The sequence below is a fragment of the Oratosquilla oratoria genome, chromosome 29, assembly GCF_046742065.1.
Source record: "Oratosquilla oratoria isolate Oo_2021 chromosome 29, ASM4674206v1, whole genome shotgun sequence".
In the NCBI taxonomy this organism is placed as follows: Eukaryota; Metazoa; Arthropoda; class Malacostraca; order Stomatopoda; family Squillidae; genus Oratosquilla; species Oratosquilla oratoria.
Window position 1 is genome coordinate 22,504,575 of NC_134805.1, and position 16,052 is coordinate 22,520,626.

Below are 16,052 nucleotides of genomic sequence, written 5' to 3' on the forward strand. Positions count from 1 at the left end.
TTCGTACTGCAAATGCAGTATTCAAAGTATTCGTACTGCAAATGCAGTATTCAAAGTATTCGTACTGCAAATGCAGTATTCAAAGTATTCGTACTGCAAATGCAGTATTCAAAGTATTCGTACTGCAAATGCAGTATTCAAAGTATTCGTACTGCAAATGCAGTATTCAAAGTATTCGTACTGCAAATGCAGTATTCAAAGTATTCGTACTGCAAATGCAGTATTCAAAGTATTCGTACTGCAAATGCAGTATTCAAAGTATTCGTACTGCAAATGCAGTATTCAAAGTATTCGTACTGCAAATGCAGTATTCAAAGTATTCGTACTGCAAATGCAGTATTCAAAGTATTCGTACTGCAAATGCAGTATTCAAAGTATTCGTACTGCAAATGCAGTATTCAAAGTATTCGTACTGCAAATGCAGTATTAAATGTATTCGTACTGCAAATGCAGTATTAAATGTATTCGTACTGCAAATGCAGTATTCAAAGTATTCGTACTGCAAATGCAGTAATCAATGTATTCGTACTGCAAATGCAGTATTCAATGTATTCGTACTGCAAATGCAGTATTCAAAGTATTTGTACTGCAAATGCAGTATTCAAAGTATTCGTACTGCAAATGCAGTATTCAAAGTATTCGTACTGCAAATGCAGTATTCAAAGTATTCGTACTGCAAATGCAGTATTCAAAGTATTCGTACTGCAAATGCAGTATTCAAAGTATTCGTACTGCAAATGCAGTATTCAAAGTATTCGTACTGCAAATGCAGTATTCAAAGTATTCGTACTGCAAATGCAGTATTCAAAGTATTCGTACTGCAAATGCAGTATTCAAAGTATTCGTACTGCAAATGCAGTATTCAAAGTATTCGTACTGCAAATGCAGTATTCAAAGTATTCGTACTGCAAATGCAGTATTCAAAGTATTCGTACTGCAAATGCAGTATTCAAAGTATTCGTACTGCAAATGCAGTATTCAAAGTATTCGTACTGCAAATGCAGTATTCAAAGTATTCGTACTGCAAATGCAGTATTCAAAGTATTCGTACTGCAAATGCAGTATTCAAAGTATTCGTACTGCAAATGCAGTATTCAAAGTATTCGTACTGCAAATGCAGTATTCAAAGTATTCGTACTGCAAATGCAGTATTCAAAGTATTCGTACTGCAAATGCAGTATTCAAAGTATTCGTACTGCAAATGCAGTATTCAAAGTATTCGTACTGCAAATGCAGTATTCAAAGTATTCGTACTGCAAATGCAGTATTCAAAGTATTCGTACTGCAAATGCAGTATTCAAAGTATTCGTACTGCAAATGCAGTATTCAAAGTATTCGTACTGCAAATGCAGTATTCAAAGTATTCGTACTGCAAATGCAGTATTCAAAGTATTAGAACTGCAAATTCAGTAAACAAAGAATTCGTACTTCAAATGCAGTATTCAAATAATTCGTACTGCAAATGAAGTATTCAATGTATTCGTACTGCAAATGCAGTATTCAATGTATTCGTACTGCAAATGCAGTATTCAAAGTATTTGTACTGCAAATGCAGTATTCAAAGTATTCGTACTGCAAATGCAGTATTCAAAGTATTCGTACTGCAAATGCAGTATTCAAAGTATTCGTACTGCAAATGCAGTATTCAAAGTATTCGTACTGCAAATGCAGTATTCAAAGTATTTGTACTGCAAATGCAGTATTCAAAGTATTCGTACTGCAAATGCAGTATTCAAAGTATTCGTACTGCAAATGCAGTATTCAAAGTATTCGTACTGCAAATGCAGTATTCAAAGTATTCGTACTGCAAATGCAGTATTCAAAGTATTCGTACTGCAAATGCAGTATTCAAAGTATTCGTACTGCAAATGCAGTATTCAAAGTATTCGTACTGCAAATGCAGTATTCAAAGTATTCGTACTGCAAATGCAGTATTCAAAGTATTCGTACTGCAAATGCAGTATTCAAAGTATTCGTACTGCAAATGCAGTATTCAAAGTATTTGTACTGCAAATGCAGTATTCAAAGTATTTGTACTGCAAATGCAGTATTCAAAGTATTCGTACTGCAAATGCAGTATTCAAAGTATTCGTACTGCAAATGCAGTATTCAAAGTATTCGTACTGCAAATGCAGTATTCAAAGTATTCGTACTGCAAATGCAGTATTCAAAGTATTCGTACTGCAAATGCAGTATTCAAAGTATTCGTACTGCAAATGCAGTATTCAAAGTATTCGTACTGCAAATGCAGTATTCAAAGTATTCGTACTGCAAATGCAGTATTCAAAGTATTCGTACTGCAAATGCAGTATTCAAAGTATTCGTACTGCAAATGCAGTATTCAATGTATTCGTACTGCAAATGCAGTAAGCAACAAGGAAGAAAACAATATTAGAAAAAAATAAAATGAATAAATACAATAGCGAAAACAACAAAAACGCACTGAATTGTTTTGAAGGTTAGAGCTGTTTGGAGCTTCCTATGGAGCACCATAGAGAACATACATTCCATGAGACTTATCTCCCTAGGTTTCTGATGATTTTTGTACATATGGTCGTAATTCAATGAATTTGTATCTTAATTGATGATGCCTAAGGTTACAGGTGAAATGGCAGTATTTTGTGGCTTAAGGAAGAATCAACAATTAACCAGTTTATAAAGTATGAATCCCAAACTCGCTCGTGTTAATTTATATACATACTGTAATTTTATATGTTTACCATTTTGCAAGTTATAGTTTATTTACTTACACGTGATGACTCGTTTAATTTTTCATTTTCATTAGCGTTTCTAAATCGGAGAGAGAATTCATCGTAGGATTGTTAGGTAAGGTTAACTTAAGTTTGATTGGATTAAGTCAAGTTAGCAGAAACTAGTTAAAGTTTTAATACTCGCCCAAAGATCACTCTTGGGGTGGAAATGATGACGAATCTAGGACGTTTGGGCCAAGGGGCAGAATATGGAAACATTATTATTACCTTTTTAATGAACCAAACCTAACCTTACCTAACAAAATCAAACCTAGCATGATTGTAAGATCATACGGATCACCTGAAGAATCGTCACCCAAGATCACAGTAATAAAAGATAAGGATGTAACAAAGAAAATAGTAAAACATACTTTTTATTACACGATTTCATTAAGAAATTAGAACATTAAAATGTACTTTACAATGGGTATTTATTATTTACATTATTATTTTTATTTATTCATTTATCTATAATTATGATTTTTTCGCACCCGACCTAGATATCGACCAAAATGTCTCCTGGCAGAATGCTCCGCCTTTGTAATCCTTCGTTATAATACTTCTAGAGCATTATCAGAAAAGCGACCGTGCCACATGAATTCTTGAAAGAATTTAAAAAATCTTTTGCGGCCACGTATTGTACAAATGTACCTTTTGTGCTTCCTATAAGATTCTATAGTTTGTGCTAACATCATCAAAACTGAATGAGTGATTCACAGTTTTTTGCGTGTATCTAAGACCTTGAATATTCCTGTATGCTCTCCACTCGAATACACGACATATACTAGTGGTCATTATCCCGTATCCAAAATCCCACATCTAACAACCTATATTCATTGATAAATTTATCAAATGAAGGTATACTTTAACATAGTGTACATTCATACTACCAACATCCTTGAATATTTAAATGTGGGATTTTAGTTATTGCGTATGGGATATTGACTATAGGATTTTGATTTGAGGAATTTGGATCTATGGTATTTTGGGCATACAGCTTTCCACTCGTCACTGTGAATGATAGATCCTTGTCGAACAACTATGAGTATTATAGGGCGAAGGGTGACGGTAGCATCCCTCGTCTCGACAGTTTCCATGTAGCCAACTGGAGGTTTTGTGCTGGTGTCCGCAATACCAAAAACCCTTATGGGAGAACGTGGTCCACGTCCAAGATGATGTTTCGGCTTATGGGAGAAGCAAGATTCATCGATTTCTACTGTAACACCAGTCAAGTTCAACGTGATTTGCTTCAGAAAACACGGCACAGATCTTTCTGAAAAAGAAAAAGAAATTCCAAGTCCATCATAATTTCCTCAGAAAGGTTCACCTAAAGGCTTGCTGTTGTTTCTGCAATACGCTCACACCAAAGGTACATAACATGAATCCACTTTTGAAGTGCAATATTAAAACGGGCAATATATATATATATTTTTTTTCTGATAGACTTGGTCCATCTGTGCTTCAAGCAGTCTTTTCGTTGTCATTTCCATAGAAACCCGTCCTCCAATCTGGAATATTTTGCCCAATTCATCCAAGTAACCCAACTGTCACACTTAACGTCGCTATTAAAGGTTCTTCGTGGTTGAATGAAGGTTATACTTATTTTCATCAACTTGTACAGCCCACCTGAACAATTGTCACCCTGTCGAAGTTTGGGGTGACAATAATTTATTCGGTGGCCCAAACGTCCACCTAAGTTCGCCCCAGTGGCCCAAACGTCCGGGCACCAGATGGGGGGATATGTTTATTTACCTTTTATCTTTTGCAAAATGGAATGACAGCGTGTGGTCACAAGGATGTATTGTCACCTCTCGAACCTCCTCCACCTCACTCCACCCACCCCCTGCCAGCAGGAGACAATGGTAAAACCGACATTGGGGTGACACGCTGTGAGGCGGCCACGGGTCGGAGGTCAGGACTACTTTCCTCACAATGCCTACCGAGTACTTTTAGCCTTTATTACAATGACACAATGTATGGCAGTCGGCAGGCGATTTTTTTTTTTCTGTGGGGACTCCCAGACTAAAATGTATATAGATTGATCAATTGAGGATCGCCATCGTGTGTTTGCATATATACAGGCATATACACATATAGACACACACACACGCACACCCGATTACACACGTACTCTCCCCCCCACACACATACACTGAGAGATACAAAGGCGGGACCCCACGAGCATAGCTCCCCTTCCCGCAAAATACAACTAGGTAAATACATAATCACGAAGAACCCACAGTTGGAATAAAAGGAAACTTAGAAGAAAGTATAACTTCTATATTTTGGCTAATAGCTATAGCCCTCTTTAGAAAAGTACTTTTCTAAAGAGGGCTATAGCTATTAGCCAAAATATAGAAGTTATACTTTCTTCTAAGTTTCCTTTTACTTCGACTGTGGGTTTTTCGTGATACAAATGTGCCACTACATTTTGTTCACTTGATATATAGACATGTACAGTCACAAGCAAAAATTTTGACCCGCCTAGAGTTTTTCATGATTCAAAATGTTTGACTGACTTTATTGGAGAAAGTAAGTTAAATGCTACATTGGGAAAGGTATCGCGTACTCGGCAAAAAAAATTGTGTTGACGTTATGGGAACTGTAGGGTTGGTCAAATTTTTTGCTTATATATAGGTATTGTTTGTATCTATGGACACAGGTACATATACATACGAGGTCTCCCTTATGTATGAGATACCCACAGCTCATTCTGTTCACCGTTCCCTTGAGAAAGCATATCTGCGAAACTATTCAGGGAATGTACTCGGACTAAGACTCCTTTTTCCTCCTCTCACGTCAACATGCCAGAATGTCTCAACAATACATGTATACACATTCATATCTTTTTCAATCACAAATAGCTTTTAATTCCATGCCATCGCAATCGAGACAGTCGCTCAAAGGAGGCATCCGTTGGAAATTGAAACGTGGACGAGCCGAGGATTCGAACCCAGCTAACCCGTAACAAAGTTACAGTGACTTAAACCAATACGCTATCAAGAGAGATGATAGCGTATTGGTTTAAGTCACTTTGTTACGGGTTAGCTGGGTTCGAATCCTCGGCTCGTCCACGTTTCAATTTCCAACGGATGCCTCCATCGAGCAATTCTTCAGTCTCGACTGCGATGGCATGGAATTAAAAGTTATTTGTGGTTGAAGGAAGATATTAATTGATCACTGGGAACCATTTAGTGTATATGTATGTATACACGTGTGTATTATTCATATAGACTACATGCACAGAAGTCCTAGGGCTCTATTCGTTGTGTCCAGACCCCTAGACCCACTGTCGGCCGGGGCGGGTCCCGCCGAGGTGCGAAACAAGTTCGGTCTGGCGCCGGCGAGGTCCGTCTCTTGGCGTCACGCTAATGGGTCTGGACACGACGCCCCACCTTCAACGCGGTGACGCACCACTTGCTTCCGATCCCTGCCGAGGACGTCCGACTTCACGCGAATCCTGTTGCGGTCCGCGGCCTTGAACGTGATCGATTTCGATCGAGACCCCGTTGGTCCTCGTCGTCGACTCTCTTGGCGGCACGGCCCTGGTTGGTTTCTGCCAGAACGAGGACTGGAGAGGAGGTAACAGTGGTGAAGGGGGTTAACGGATTCACACTTAGAAGGCTGTCGTCATTGTCGTCGTCTTGATCCTTTTCTGTCTCCGGGGCCGCCTCCACAATGGAAAGGAGTAATAGTTTTTCCAGGTCAGAAGCGGTTTTACCTTAGTCAACGAGTTGAAGCAATTCACACTTGTCAAAGGGGTTGTTAAGGTGCATTTAATCCGTTGAGGTATTTGCGTATGCCCAAGTATTCACATGGTGAGGAGCCTACGCCAGGGGGCGCTTAGTAGCTGCAGAAGAAGCCGCCACCTTTGCCTGTTGGAGCAGGAGTCAAAGTACAAAGGCGGAGCATGCCGACAGGAGACCTTTTGGTCCATATCTGGGTCGGATGCGAAAAAATCATAAATTAATAAATAAAAATACAATAATGTAAATAACAAATAAAATACAAATAAATGCTTAGGTATAGTTAAATAATAAACAAACAGGGAAATAGTAAATAATAATAAATTGACATATAACTAATAATAAATGAGAATCAAAACAGTCGGCAGTTTCAGTTGGTCCACTTTTCTGTTCGGGAACATGACATCGCTACTTTCACTCGTTCTTTCTTTCCTTTCGTCTCCCCGCTGGTGCCTTTGGCAGGATCCACAACAATTCATCACAAAAGTATCCGGTACGACATTTGGTCACAGTGCTATATTTGAAATTAAGATAAATTAAAGTTTATATATGGTATAGAGACATTTGGTGGAAGCCTAAACCAATTTAGGGATAGGAATGACTATGGAATTCTATTATAGATAAATAAAGATCAGTTGCTGAAAATAACTGGTTGGATTTGGATTTTACTCTGCCGTAAGGGTGGGCGAATAAACTTAAGTTGTAAAAACGAAAAAAAATCTTCAATTATGAAGATATATTTATATATATATATGGTCTAGTCACGTTGGAAACTTGTGCATGAAAGTGACACAGCAACATTGTTTTTGCTATCGTAGTGTAGATGCGTGTGAATATACTTCACTTGAAAAATATATATATATTTTTTACTTTCATTGTGAAGCGACACATTTCAGTTGGGAAAACAAGTGAACGTGTCACACTGGCCAAATGTCGCATTTAGGTTTTTGACCGAATGTCTTGTGATCAGAGGTCTGTCTTACTACCGCAACACCTAACCTGACTAATGATGTATGTGAATTATGCAGTTTAGTTTATGTAAATCTATTTACAAGATGTCGCTAAAATGCTGGAACGTATCATGTGACATACAGCACCATATACAACCTATAAGTAAGAGTCAGCCGGGACGAGCCGAGGCCCGGTCAGACTGGGGCGATGCCTAGTCCCGCCACTCCGGAGCCGGGGCGGAGTTCACACCCAAGCGCCGGGTCGGGGGCCCAGACATTGGGGCGGGGCCCTCAGAAGGGGCGGTTAAGGGTCGGGAGTGGACCGGGAAGGGGAGGGGGGGTTGTAGATGAGTTTTGGGGAAGGAATGTATGTACAGGCTCTTTATGTCGCCTTCTGAAAGTACTTGTTCTACTATGTCGGGAATATGTTGGTCTGCAACAACTGGAGTCTCGAGGGGTCCACGGCAGTTTCAGACGGGCGTCCGCGGACCGGAAACCAGTAGTACTAACTCTGTGGTAGTCAGACGATTTTATTCAGTATGGGGATGGTCTCCAGGAGGTCAAGAGACAGCATCTCATAAATTGTAGATTTGCGAGCCCTGTGGCTGCTGAGCGCTCTTCCACCTTTCCCCGTCACCTGACGTAGAAATCCGCCGCAACGAAAGGAATTTAATCGAATTTATCTAAAGAGTTACGCCTTTTTGTGGGTCAACGCCTGGGGAGGGAGGGTGAAGGGGTGCAGTGTTTACTTTAAGACACTAGTAGCTTGTTCATGAAGGAACCTAACGCACAAAAATGACTGAAAAGGAGAGGGAATGTATGAGAGAGAGAGGGGGGGAGGAAGATGTGGGGGGGAAGAAAATACATAGTATCCCCCTACACATATCAAAGCTTGCATCGAAGCATACGCTTGTATCCTGTATATACATTATATCCAGTAGGCGGCCAGCTCGGGCCCTGGAAACCCCTTTCCACGGGTTAATCAGCCTCCGAACTAGGCCTTCCTGCACCAGAAATCAAATTAGTGTCAATCAGGCTCTCGTTGGACTTTGACCCCTTCGACGAGGTGACGGTTCGCGTCGACTCTGTTCCAACGACCGCAGGCTGTATGTTCTTCATCTACGAGGAAACGCCCCCTATAAAAGGTCCCCAATCGATTGAGGAGTCGTTCAGGCCGGGGGGGGGGCGACCCCCAGGTGAATAGAGCTGTCGGGTAGGTGTCGAGGGTGCCACGGTGTTGAAGGTGTCTCCCCCTTACCCCCTCAGGACGTCTCGCATCGGCGCCGGCGGGATGGGACGCATACCTGCGAGAAAGAGAGATTACTCTTAATGTGAAATGCGAGGTGGCTGGATAGCTGGGTGAATGGTCGACTGGCTGGCAGGCAGGGTCGTGTGCGTGAGTGTACATGTACTTTGTACATGCTACATACACGTGTGCGCATGTGTGGTCGCATGTATTCACTGTGAGTGCGTGCGCACGTGTATACAATGTGTGTGTGTGCATACAGTGTATATATATATATATATAAATATACACTGTGTGTGTGTGTGTATGAATACAGCTAATACAAAGGCCAGGATGTTGGGAAAACAGTAATAAGTGAATATATATGAAAACTATAAATGAATTGTCATTCAGGGCCTAAAGACAATTTCTCCTTCCAATGAATAATGAATACATCAGTGAATAGAGTGATCGAAAACAAGACGTCGAAGGAAAATGCTTAATTCAAACGTGCCCATAGGAACGTTTCCTTTAAAAGCGAAGAAAAAAAGTCGTCGACCAACGTTTGTTTGATCCATTTCGAAAGCAAAGCAAGACGCTAAGCGTCTATTACCGCCAACCCAGTGGATAACAAGTCAACCCGAACCTCTCAACTCTTTATCATCAATCGTATACAAATAACAATTATCGAAACAAGCCCAGCTCTTCTACCGGACAATGGGGATCGACCAAAGTCCCTCCACGGACAAAGGGGACAAAAGAGGAAAACCTACAACAGGACTCTAGTCCTCCACCTCCTTCAGGTGAAGACAAAGGACGGGTCCTCCCGCTCGGAGACGGCGGTTCGAGTCCCACAAGAGGGGTAGGGGGGTGGGGGGTGGAAAACCCACAAATCCTCGTCCGAGACAAAGCCGGTGGTCCCAGGAGACCTCATTTCCCCGGTTTGACCCGATCTGACCTCACTTGACCTTTTGTTCTTCGTGTTTGGGTCCTCACCTTGACCTGGCCGGACACTTAGTGCCATACAGCAGCTTTGTTCCCCGAATTAATCTTTATTTGTTTTAGGCGGCTTACTCCGCCTCCCGGAGGACCGGCGCCGCTCCCGGACTCTCGGGGGGAGGGGGGGAGACGGCAGAGGGAACCGGGGTGGGGGGCGTGTCCTTCGGGGGAGCCCCTGCGGAGGAGGAAGGGACACTTGGGTCAATGATGTTGGTTTGCACTTGAACAATAGAAGTTTTGGTAATGACCGAAACGGCCACGCCTCCGTCGGCAGACTCTTCCTCCTCCGCCACCTGGGTCTTGATGAGATCAGGACACCCTCCCACCCCACCCCACCCACCCTCCCTATCGTCACCTGCACGCCAGCAGACTGAGCCCAACGGTCACCCTGATCAGTCACGCTTGGACTGAAATCATCCTGCCATTTCAGGTCACTTCAGTTCCTTTCAGGAGAGTTATTTACTTGTTCGAGGTCGCAGCATTGTCCAAAGCTTTGTATGTACGAGTTGTGAGCTCTCACTGGTGTTGATCGCGAGTCCAGCACGTGATCCAATGCCTTGGTGGTGAACGAGGCTCGCGCACCCACAGCCACCTGTAGCCAACTTCAGCCACCTGGTTATCACGTCATCTCCCCCCCCCATCCCCGCACCTGCACCTTAGAGCCACCGCAACCTCACTTGGTTAAGGATATGAATCGTCTGGTTCCATGGAATTCCGTGGGCGTGGTGACGTCATCAGAACTGGATCAAATTGTCATGGACTGAATAAAATCGCCTGGCGGTTGTCAGAATAGGGTAAAACGCCACTTTTTATTACACAATAGCTCGTAGCAATTAACAGCATAATAACTCGTGTTGACATTTTAATGGAATGGTAAAGTAGATATGAATATTTCAACAAGAAAAGTTAACTGTCGAATTTCATGACGTCATGTCGTTTTTCTTACCGAAGTGAACTGATCCGTTGTTGACATTGTCGACACATTTCCAAAACTAGAAGTCATATTTATAATAGTTTCGTTGTAGTTTGGTGACGAATATAAACTAAAAAAAAAATGCATGGGCCAGTCTTCAGTCTTGTAAAACGTGATGAATCATTATCGTAACATTGTACGATAATAGATATGGATGAAGTTTTTTTCAACACAGTATTTTACCTCTCGTCTATTGCCACGCTGTTGCAGTCTATCGCTTCCAGTTTGATATATTTCCCGCGGTAAAAATAAATAAATAAATAAATTAATAAATAAACAAATTAGAAGGCGATCAAGTATGTTTCCTTGGTCATGTAACCTTCCTTGTCCTCCTCCCCCCCCCGCCCCTTCCCCGTCCCATCTAAGACTTGTATATACTTAAGAGTTTTGTATTATTCGTCTGTACTTGAAAATCCCCCAAACGAGCGAAACTTTGTGGATCCAATAAAGGCCTGATCTTCAGAGGGTCGTACTCCCGCCCAAAATGTTATTTCTGCTAATATTTTCAAAGGAGAATGTAAATATTTTACGAGTTCGTCTTGGTACGAGATCCCTTTGATGCCCCACCAAAACACAAACACTTTTCTAAGTGCCTCGTGGGGGTAAAAATCTCTTCGTAGAATAATGTTTATTAAGCAGGAATGAATGAAAAGTAAGTTCGTGCGTGAACTCCACAAATAATGGTAGGAATGTTGTTCTCGCTCCGGCATTTTTTGTCCTTCATCTGGCAAGTGGGTCCTGGTGCCACAATGTATTTAATTTGTTCAAATCTATGGATTACTGTATGGACACAGTTTTATCTTGTATAGGTCGTAGAACGTTGTATTATACGGGAAGGGAGCTATGCTCGTAGTGACCCGTCTTTGTATCTTTCAGCATCAAGTTTATTCTTAAAATCGTGAATAGTATTTGCACACACTGTTTTTTCATCTAAGTTATTCCATATATCAGCATTCTGTGTGGGAAACTATTCTTTTTCCTTGCTCTTCTATAGTTGTCCTTTTTGAGTTTTTCATGACCTCTTGTTTCTCAATTGTCATTTTTTAGTAAATCTTTTCTGCCAAGGATTTCCATTCCTTTCATGATTCTATATATAGTCAGTAGATCACCTCTTTCTCTTCTTTGCTCTAGTGTTGGTAGTTGGTAGTGTGTGTGTGTGTGCGCGCGCGCAGGTTTGTACATGTAAACAGACGATTAAAAAAGAAGGAAAAAAATAATAATAAACGAGGGGATAACTAACAAATGTGGGTGAACAAGACACACGTAAAGAAAACTGATAACTAGATCGAAATGGATGTACGTGTTACCAACCCATTTTTTGTGCCCCCATTCCCACCCGCTGCCTGTCGCCTCTTGATTTTATTCAAGTGAAGGGTTGATCTGTCTCGTAGTGTTGGGGTAGATAACCCATCTACTACCTACCTCTAGGTCTTAAACCCCGAACAACAGATGACCCAAACCTCTGACTTCTCAACCACGTCACCAGTGGTGTGGTTTAACTCGTTTCCTCTGAGAGAGAGAGAGGGGGGGGATTGTTTATTTTTCCTCGTCTGAGAAAAATCACCTGGCGACAAGTGGTGGCAGCGGTGGGAGGTGGTGATAGTGGTGTATCTTGTAGTAATGGTGGGGGTGGTGATGAGGACCTGAGCCAACTCCACCCCCTTCCCCTTCCCCTCCCCCACGAAATGAAGGTTACTCCCCTTACGAATACTAATGAGGTGCTGGACTCGCTCACGCACGCTCGCACGCACATACACGCACGGCCGAGAATGCAGTGGTGCACGCGCGTGCGTTACTCTGCCGATACGAAGATTTTGAGAAATGGTATAGAGACAGTAGGGCAGATGATAGGCGCACTGATATCTCCAGCTATTTTTTGGTTAGCTTAAACTTTTCTATTCGAATTGTTGCAACGAGCGAATGATTATCTGATCACATTTTACTTAAGTTTTGTTTTACTATACATTTTATTACTATTATTATTATTACTATTATCACTATTTTTCTGCTGCTTTCGCTTCATTGTCGTACTTCGTCGAAATTCGTGAATTGGTGTGCGTTTCGCGTGCACGAACGCATGCACACTATATTTTATATATATATATTATACACACACACACACACACACACCGGTATATATATTTTTTCAATCGGCAGTTGAGGGAATTTGTATTCGAAGACTAATATGGGCATTCACGCCAGAGTAAAGCGAAGAGAGCCTAGTCACGGAAACCTGTCGCCAGAACGCGTAAGAAGCGAAACGTCTTACCAATGAAGGCTCCGTCCTCACATTTCGTATTTATTTCAAATGAATGTAAACAGCTATCACAACGTCCTGTGCTGTCTGGGATAGCCACCGGAAGGATTCCGGAACCTGGAAATTCCGTGTCCCTCCGGAGCGGTGACGGCTCCGGAAGGGGAGGGACGGCCCGGAATGGGCCGCGGAGGCCAGAACAACAGCCGGATTAGCGGGTCGGAATTGTCCCCGGAATCCCGCCCGGAAAGGTGTCATTTGCATAGTAATGAGGGGGACCCGGGGCGGTAGGTCGAACAAGCGGGCTGAGGAGACGTGATGCTGGGAGACAGAGACGCTACACGGACTGTCAAAAGATCACCCGGGTCGGCAGAGAGACAAGACAGGAAAAGTGGACAGAATACAGGCAGACACTGTCAAGAGATGGTTAGACGGATGAGTAGACAGGAGTGGAGAGACGACAGGGAGATTTTCTAGAAATGGATAGACTGATCGGTAGACAGAAGTGGACAGATAAAGGGGGAAAGAAAGACGAACAGTTACAGACATAAACAACGGACAACCGGAAAGATAAGGATGGCGATTGCGAAAGATAACTTGTCCGTGAGATGACAAGGTGACGTCGAACCCGTGAGAAATGAAGAGGTAGTGAAGAGACGCTCGGCGGGAGGGAAAAAAAGAAAAAAGAGAACAAAGATCGGATGGAAGGCTTGGAAGAAGCGCAACGAAGAACTGATTAAAAAAATTGTGCTGCTTTGTTGCCAATATTGGCGACTTCTTCCTCGGCTGAACAAGGTCATTTGGCGTGAACCAGAAGAAAATGGAGTGGCTGTTCATTTCCCTTCCTCCTCCATACGTCTTCCTGCTCCTTCTTCTATCTCTTTTTCGTCCTTCCTTACCATCATTCGCCCCCCCCTCCCACTCCTACAAGCTCCGCCATTTTGCTCCCCCCTTCGTTTTCCCTTGGGAGGGGGAGGGGAGGGGACTCGGGCGATGCGTGACAGGGCGCCATCGTCTTCGGCGGCGCCAAAGTTGGCTTCGAAGTGGTCGCCTCCCGGTGGGTGTTCCGGGCCAGATCTTATCTCGGGAGGGCGCATTTCGCGACTGACTGCGCTAAAAGATGAGCCGGATTGGGATCCGGAATTTTTACATCTTCAATGCGGTGGCCACCCTCAAAGAAACAGTAATACGATACGATAACAATAACGATGGTGATGAGAGTAACGATACTGATAATAATAAAGTAATAACACAGGGACTGCGCACACACGTTTGAAACTACAGTAGGTATGATAATTTGAGAATAACCGACAGGAACTTTCGAAGGCTGTTTCTTTCCTGTGTACTACAGTTAGGGCAGGACGCACGGACGCGCGCGCACACACACACACATACACACACACACGCGCGCGTAAGCTTGTAACTTTTCCCCAGTGTTGTTGGATTGTTAGGTCCATGCGGCACTTGTTGGGATCGAACCCGAGCCTACTTAGCTACGAGTCAACCTTCAGACTGGGTTGACGGGTTTTGGAAATGGGCGGAAAGGAGATGATTCTCTCCGCTGTCCATCTTTCAGTGGTCCCTGCACGTACATCAACTAAAGGCAATTGGTTAGGTTCACCTCAGCTTTACCGCTCTTTTCGTCGACAAGAAACAACTTAAAACAAAGGCAAGCTACTTCTTACTCCTTCCCCAGTCTTCTATTCTTCCCCCTCCTCATCTTCTGTTTCTTTCAAACACTCCCCACTACAGAAGAGGAGGAGGAGGTTCCTTTTTCCTCCTTCCCCCTCTCCTACTCCTCCTCCGCCTAGTCTTCTACTTCTTCCAAACCCTCCCCCATACAGAAGAAGAGGGCGGCCTGTCAAGGACAATGGACCCTGGCCCTGGGTGGCCACTTCAAAGGGGCCCCGGTGGTGATCTGTTACAAATCCCGCGCCGCCGCCGCCATATTCCTGGCCAGCGACAAAAGAAGAATGACATGCGTGACGTGAACGGGGGATGAGCCGTGTGGGGTGCTCGCTTCCAAAGGAGGAGGGCGGAAAGGGGGAGGGGAAGGGAGGGAGGGAGGGATGGATTCGGGATAGGTTTTCGGTAATGAGTAAATAGTACCATTTGTCGGAACAAAGGTTGTGTGTGTGTGTGCGTGTATTTACCTAGTTGTATTTCACGGGAAGGAGAGCTACGCTCGTGGGGTCCCGTCTCCATATCTCATTTTATCTAAACTATTTTTAAATTCATGTATTGTTCTTGCACACACTATTTTTTCATCCAACTTGTTCCAACTGTCTATTACTCTGTGAGGAAAGCTGTTCTTTTTCAGATCTCTTCTATAGCTGTCCTTCTTGATTTTCCTTCCGTGTCCTCTTGTGTTTCCATCATCCCATTTTATCAGATTCTCTCTATCAATAACTTCTATGCCTTTCATGATTCTGTAAATAGCTATCAAATCTCCTCTCTCTCTTCTTTGCTCTAATGTCTGTAGTTCAAGTTTTGCTAGTCTCTCTTCATATGATAGTTTTGAGAGTGTTGGTGCCAATTTTGTAATTGCCCTTTGTATTCTTTCAAGTTTTTTATACATTTTTTTTGTACTTGGTGACCATACCGTTGCTGCATATTCCAATTTTGGTCTTATCAGAGTGGTTAGAATTTTCCTCACCATTTCTTCATCCAGGTATGCAAACGCCACTTTGATTGTTCTTATCAAATTATAAGTTTCTCCAAAAATCTTATTTATGTTTCTCAGGTGACATATTATTCATAACAATGACTCCCAGGTCCTTCTCATTCTCTACTTTTTTTTATTCCTTTTTCTCCCAATTTATATGATCCTATTATTCTGTTTTTGCTTTTTCCAAATTCCATTATACTACACTTTTTAGTGTTGAACTCCATCTCCCACTTCCTACTCCATTCCTGTACTTTGTTCAGATCATTCTGTAGTGACTCACAATCTTCATCCGTTTTCACTTTTTTCAACAGTTTTGCATCATCTGCAAAGAAGCTCATATAACTTTTAATTCCTTCATCCATATCATTAATATATATAGCAAACATTATTGGGGCCAGAACTGTTCCTTGTGGAACACCGCTTATTACTTCATCCCATTCTGAGTGTTTATCTCTTATCACCACTCTCATTTTTCTTTCTTGCAAAA

General features: G+C 42.5%; 2 protein-coding genes across 2 annotated transcripts in view; one reads left to right on the forward strand and one right to left on the reverse strand.

Annotated features, from left to right (window-relative positions):
• LOC143040892 (uncharacterized) overlaps positions 1-16,052 on the forward strand; it is a 94,397-nt gene that overhangs the window by 70,421 nt on the left and 7,924 nt on the right. The window lies entirely within an intron of this gene.
• LOC143040893 (uncharacterized) overlaps positions 8,287-16,052 on the reverse strand; it is a 259,576-nt gene continuing 251,810 nt past the window's right edge. The window contains exon 4 of the mRNA XM_076212339.1: positions 8,287-8,750. Within this exon, the coding sequence (XP_076068454.1) occupies positions 8,474-8,750 (277 nt within the window). The 3' untranslated portion in view covers positions 8,287-8,473. The remainder of the gene's footprint in view (positions 8,751-16,052) is intronic.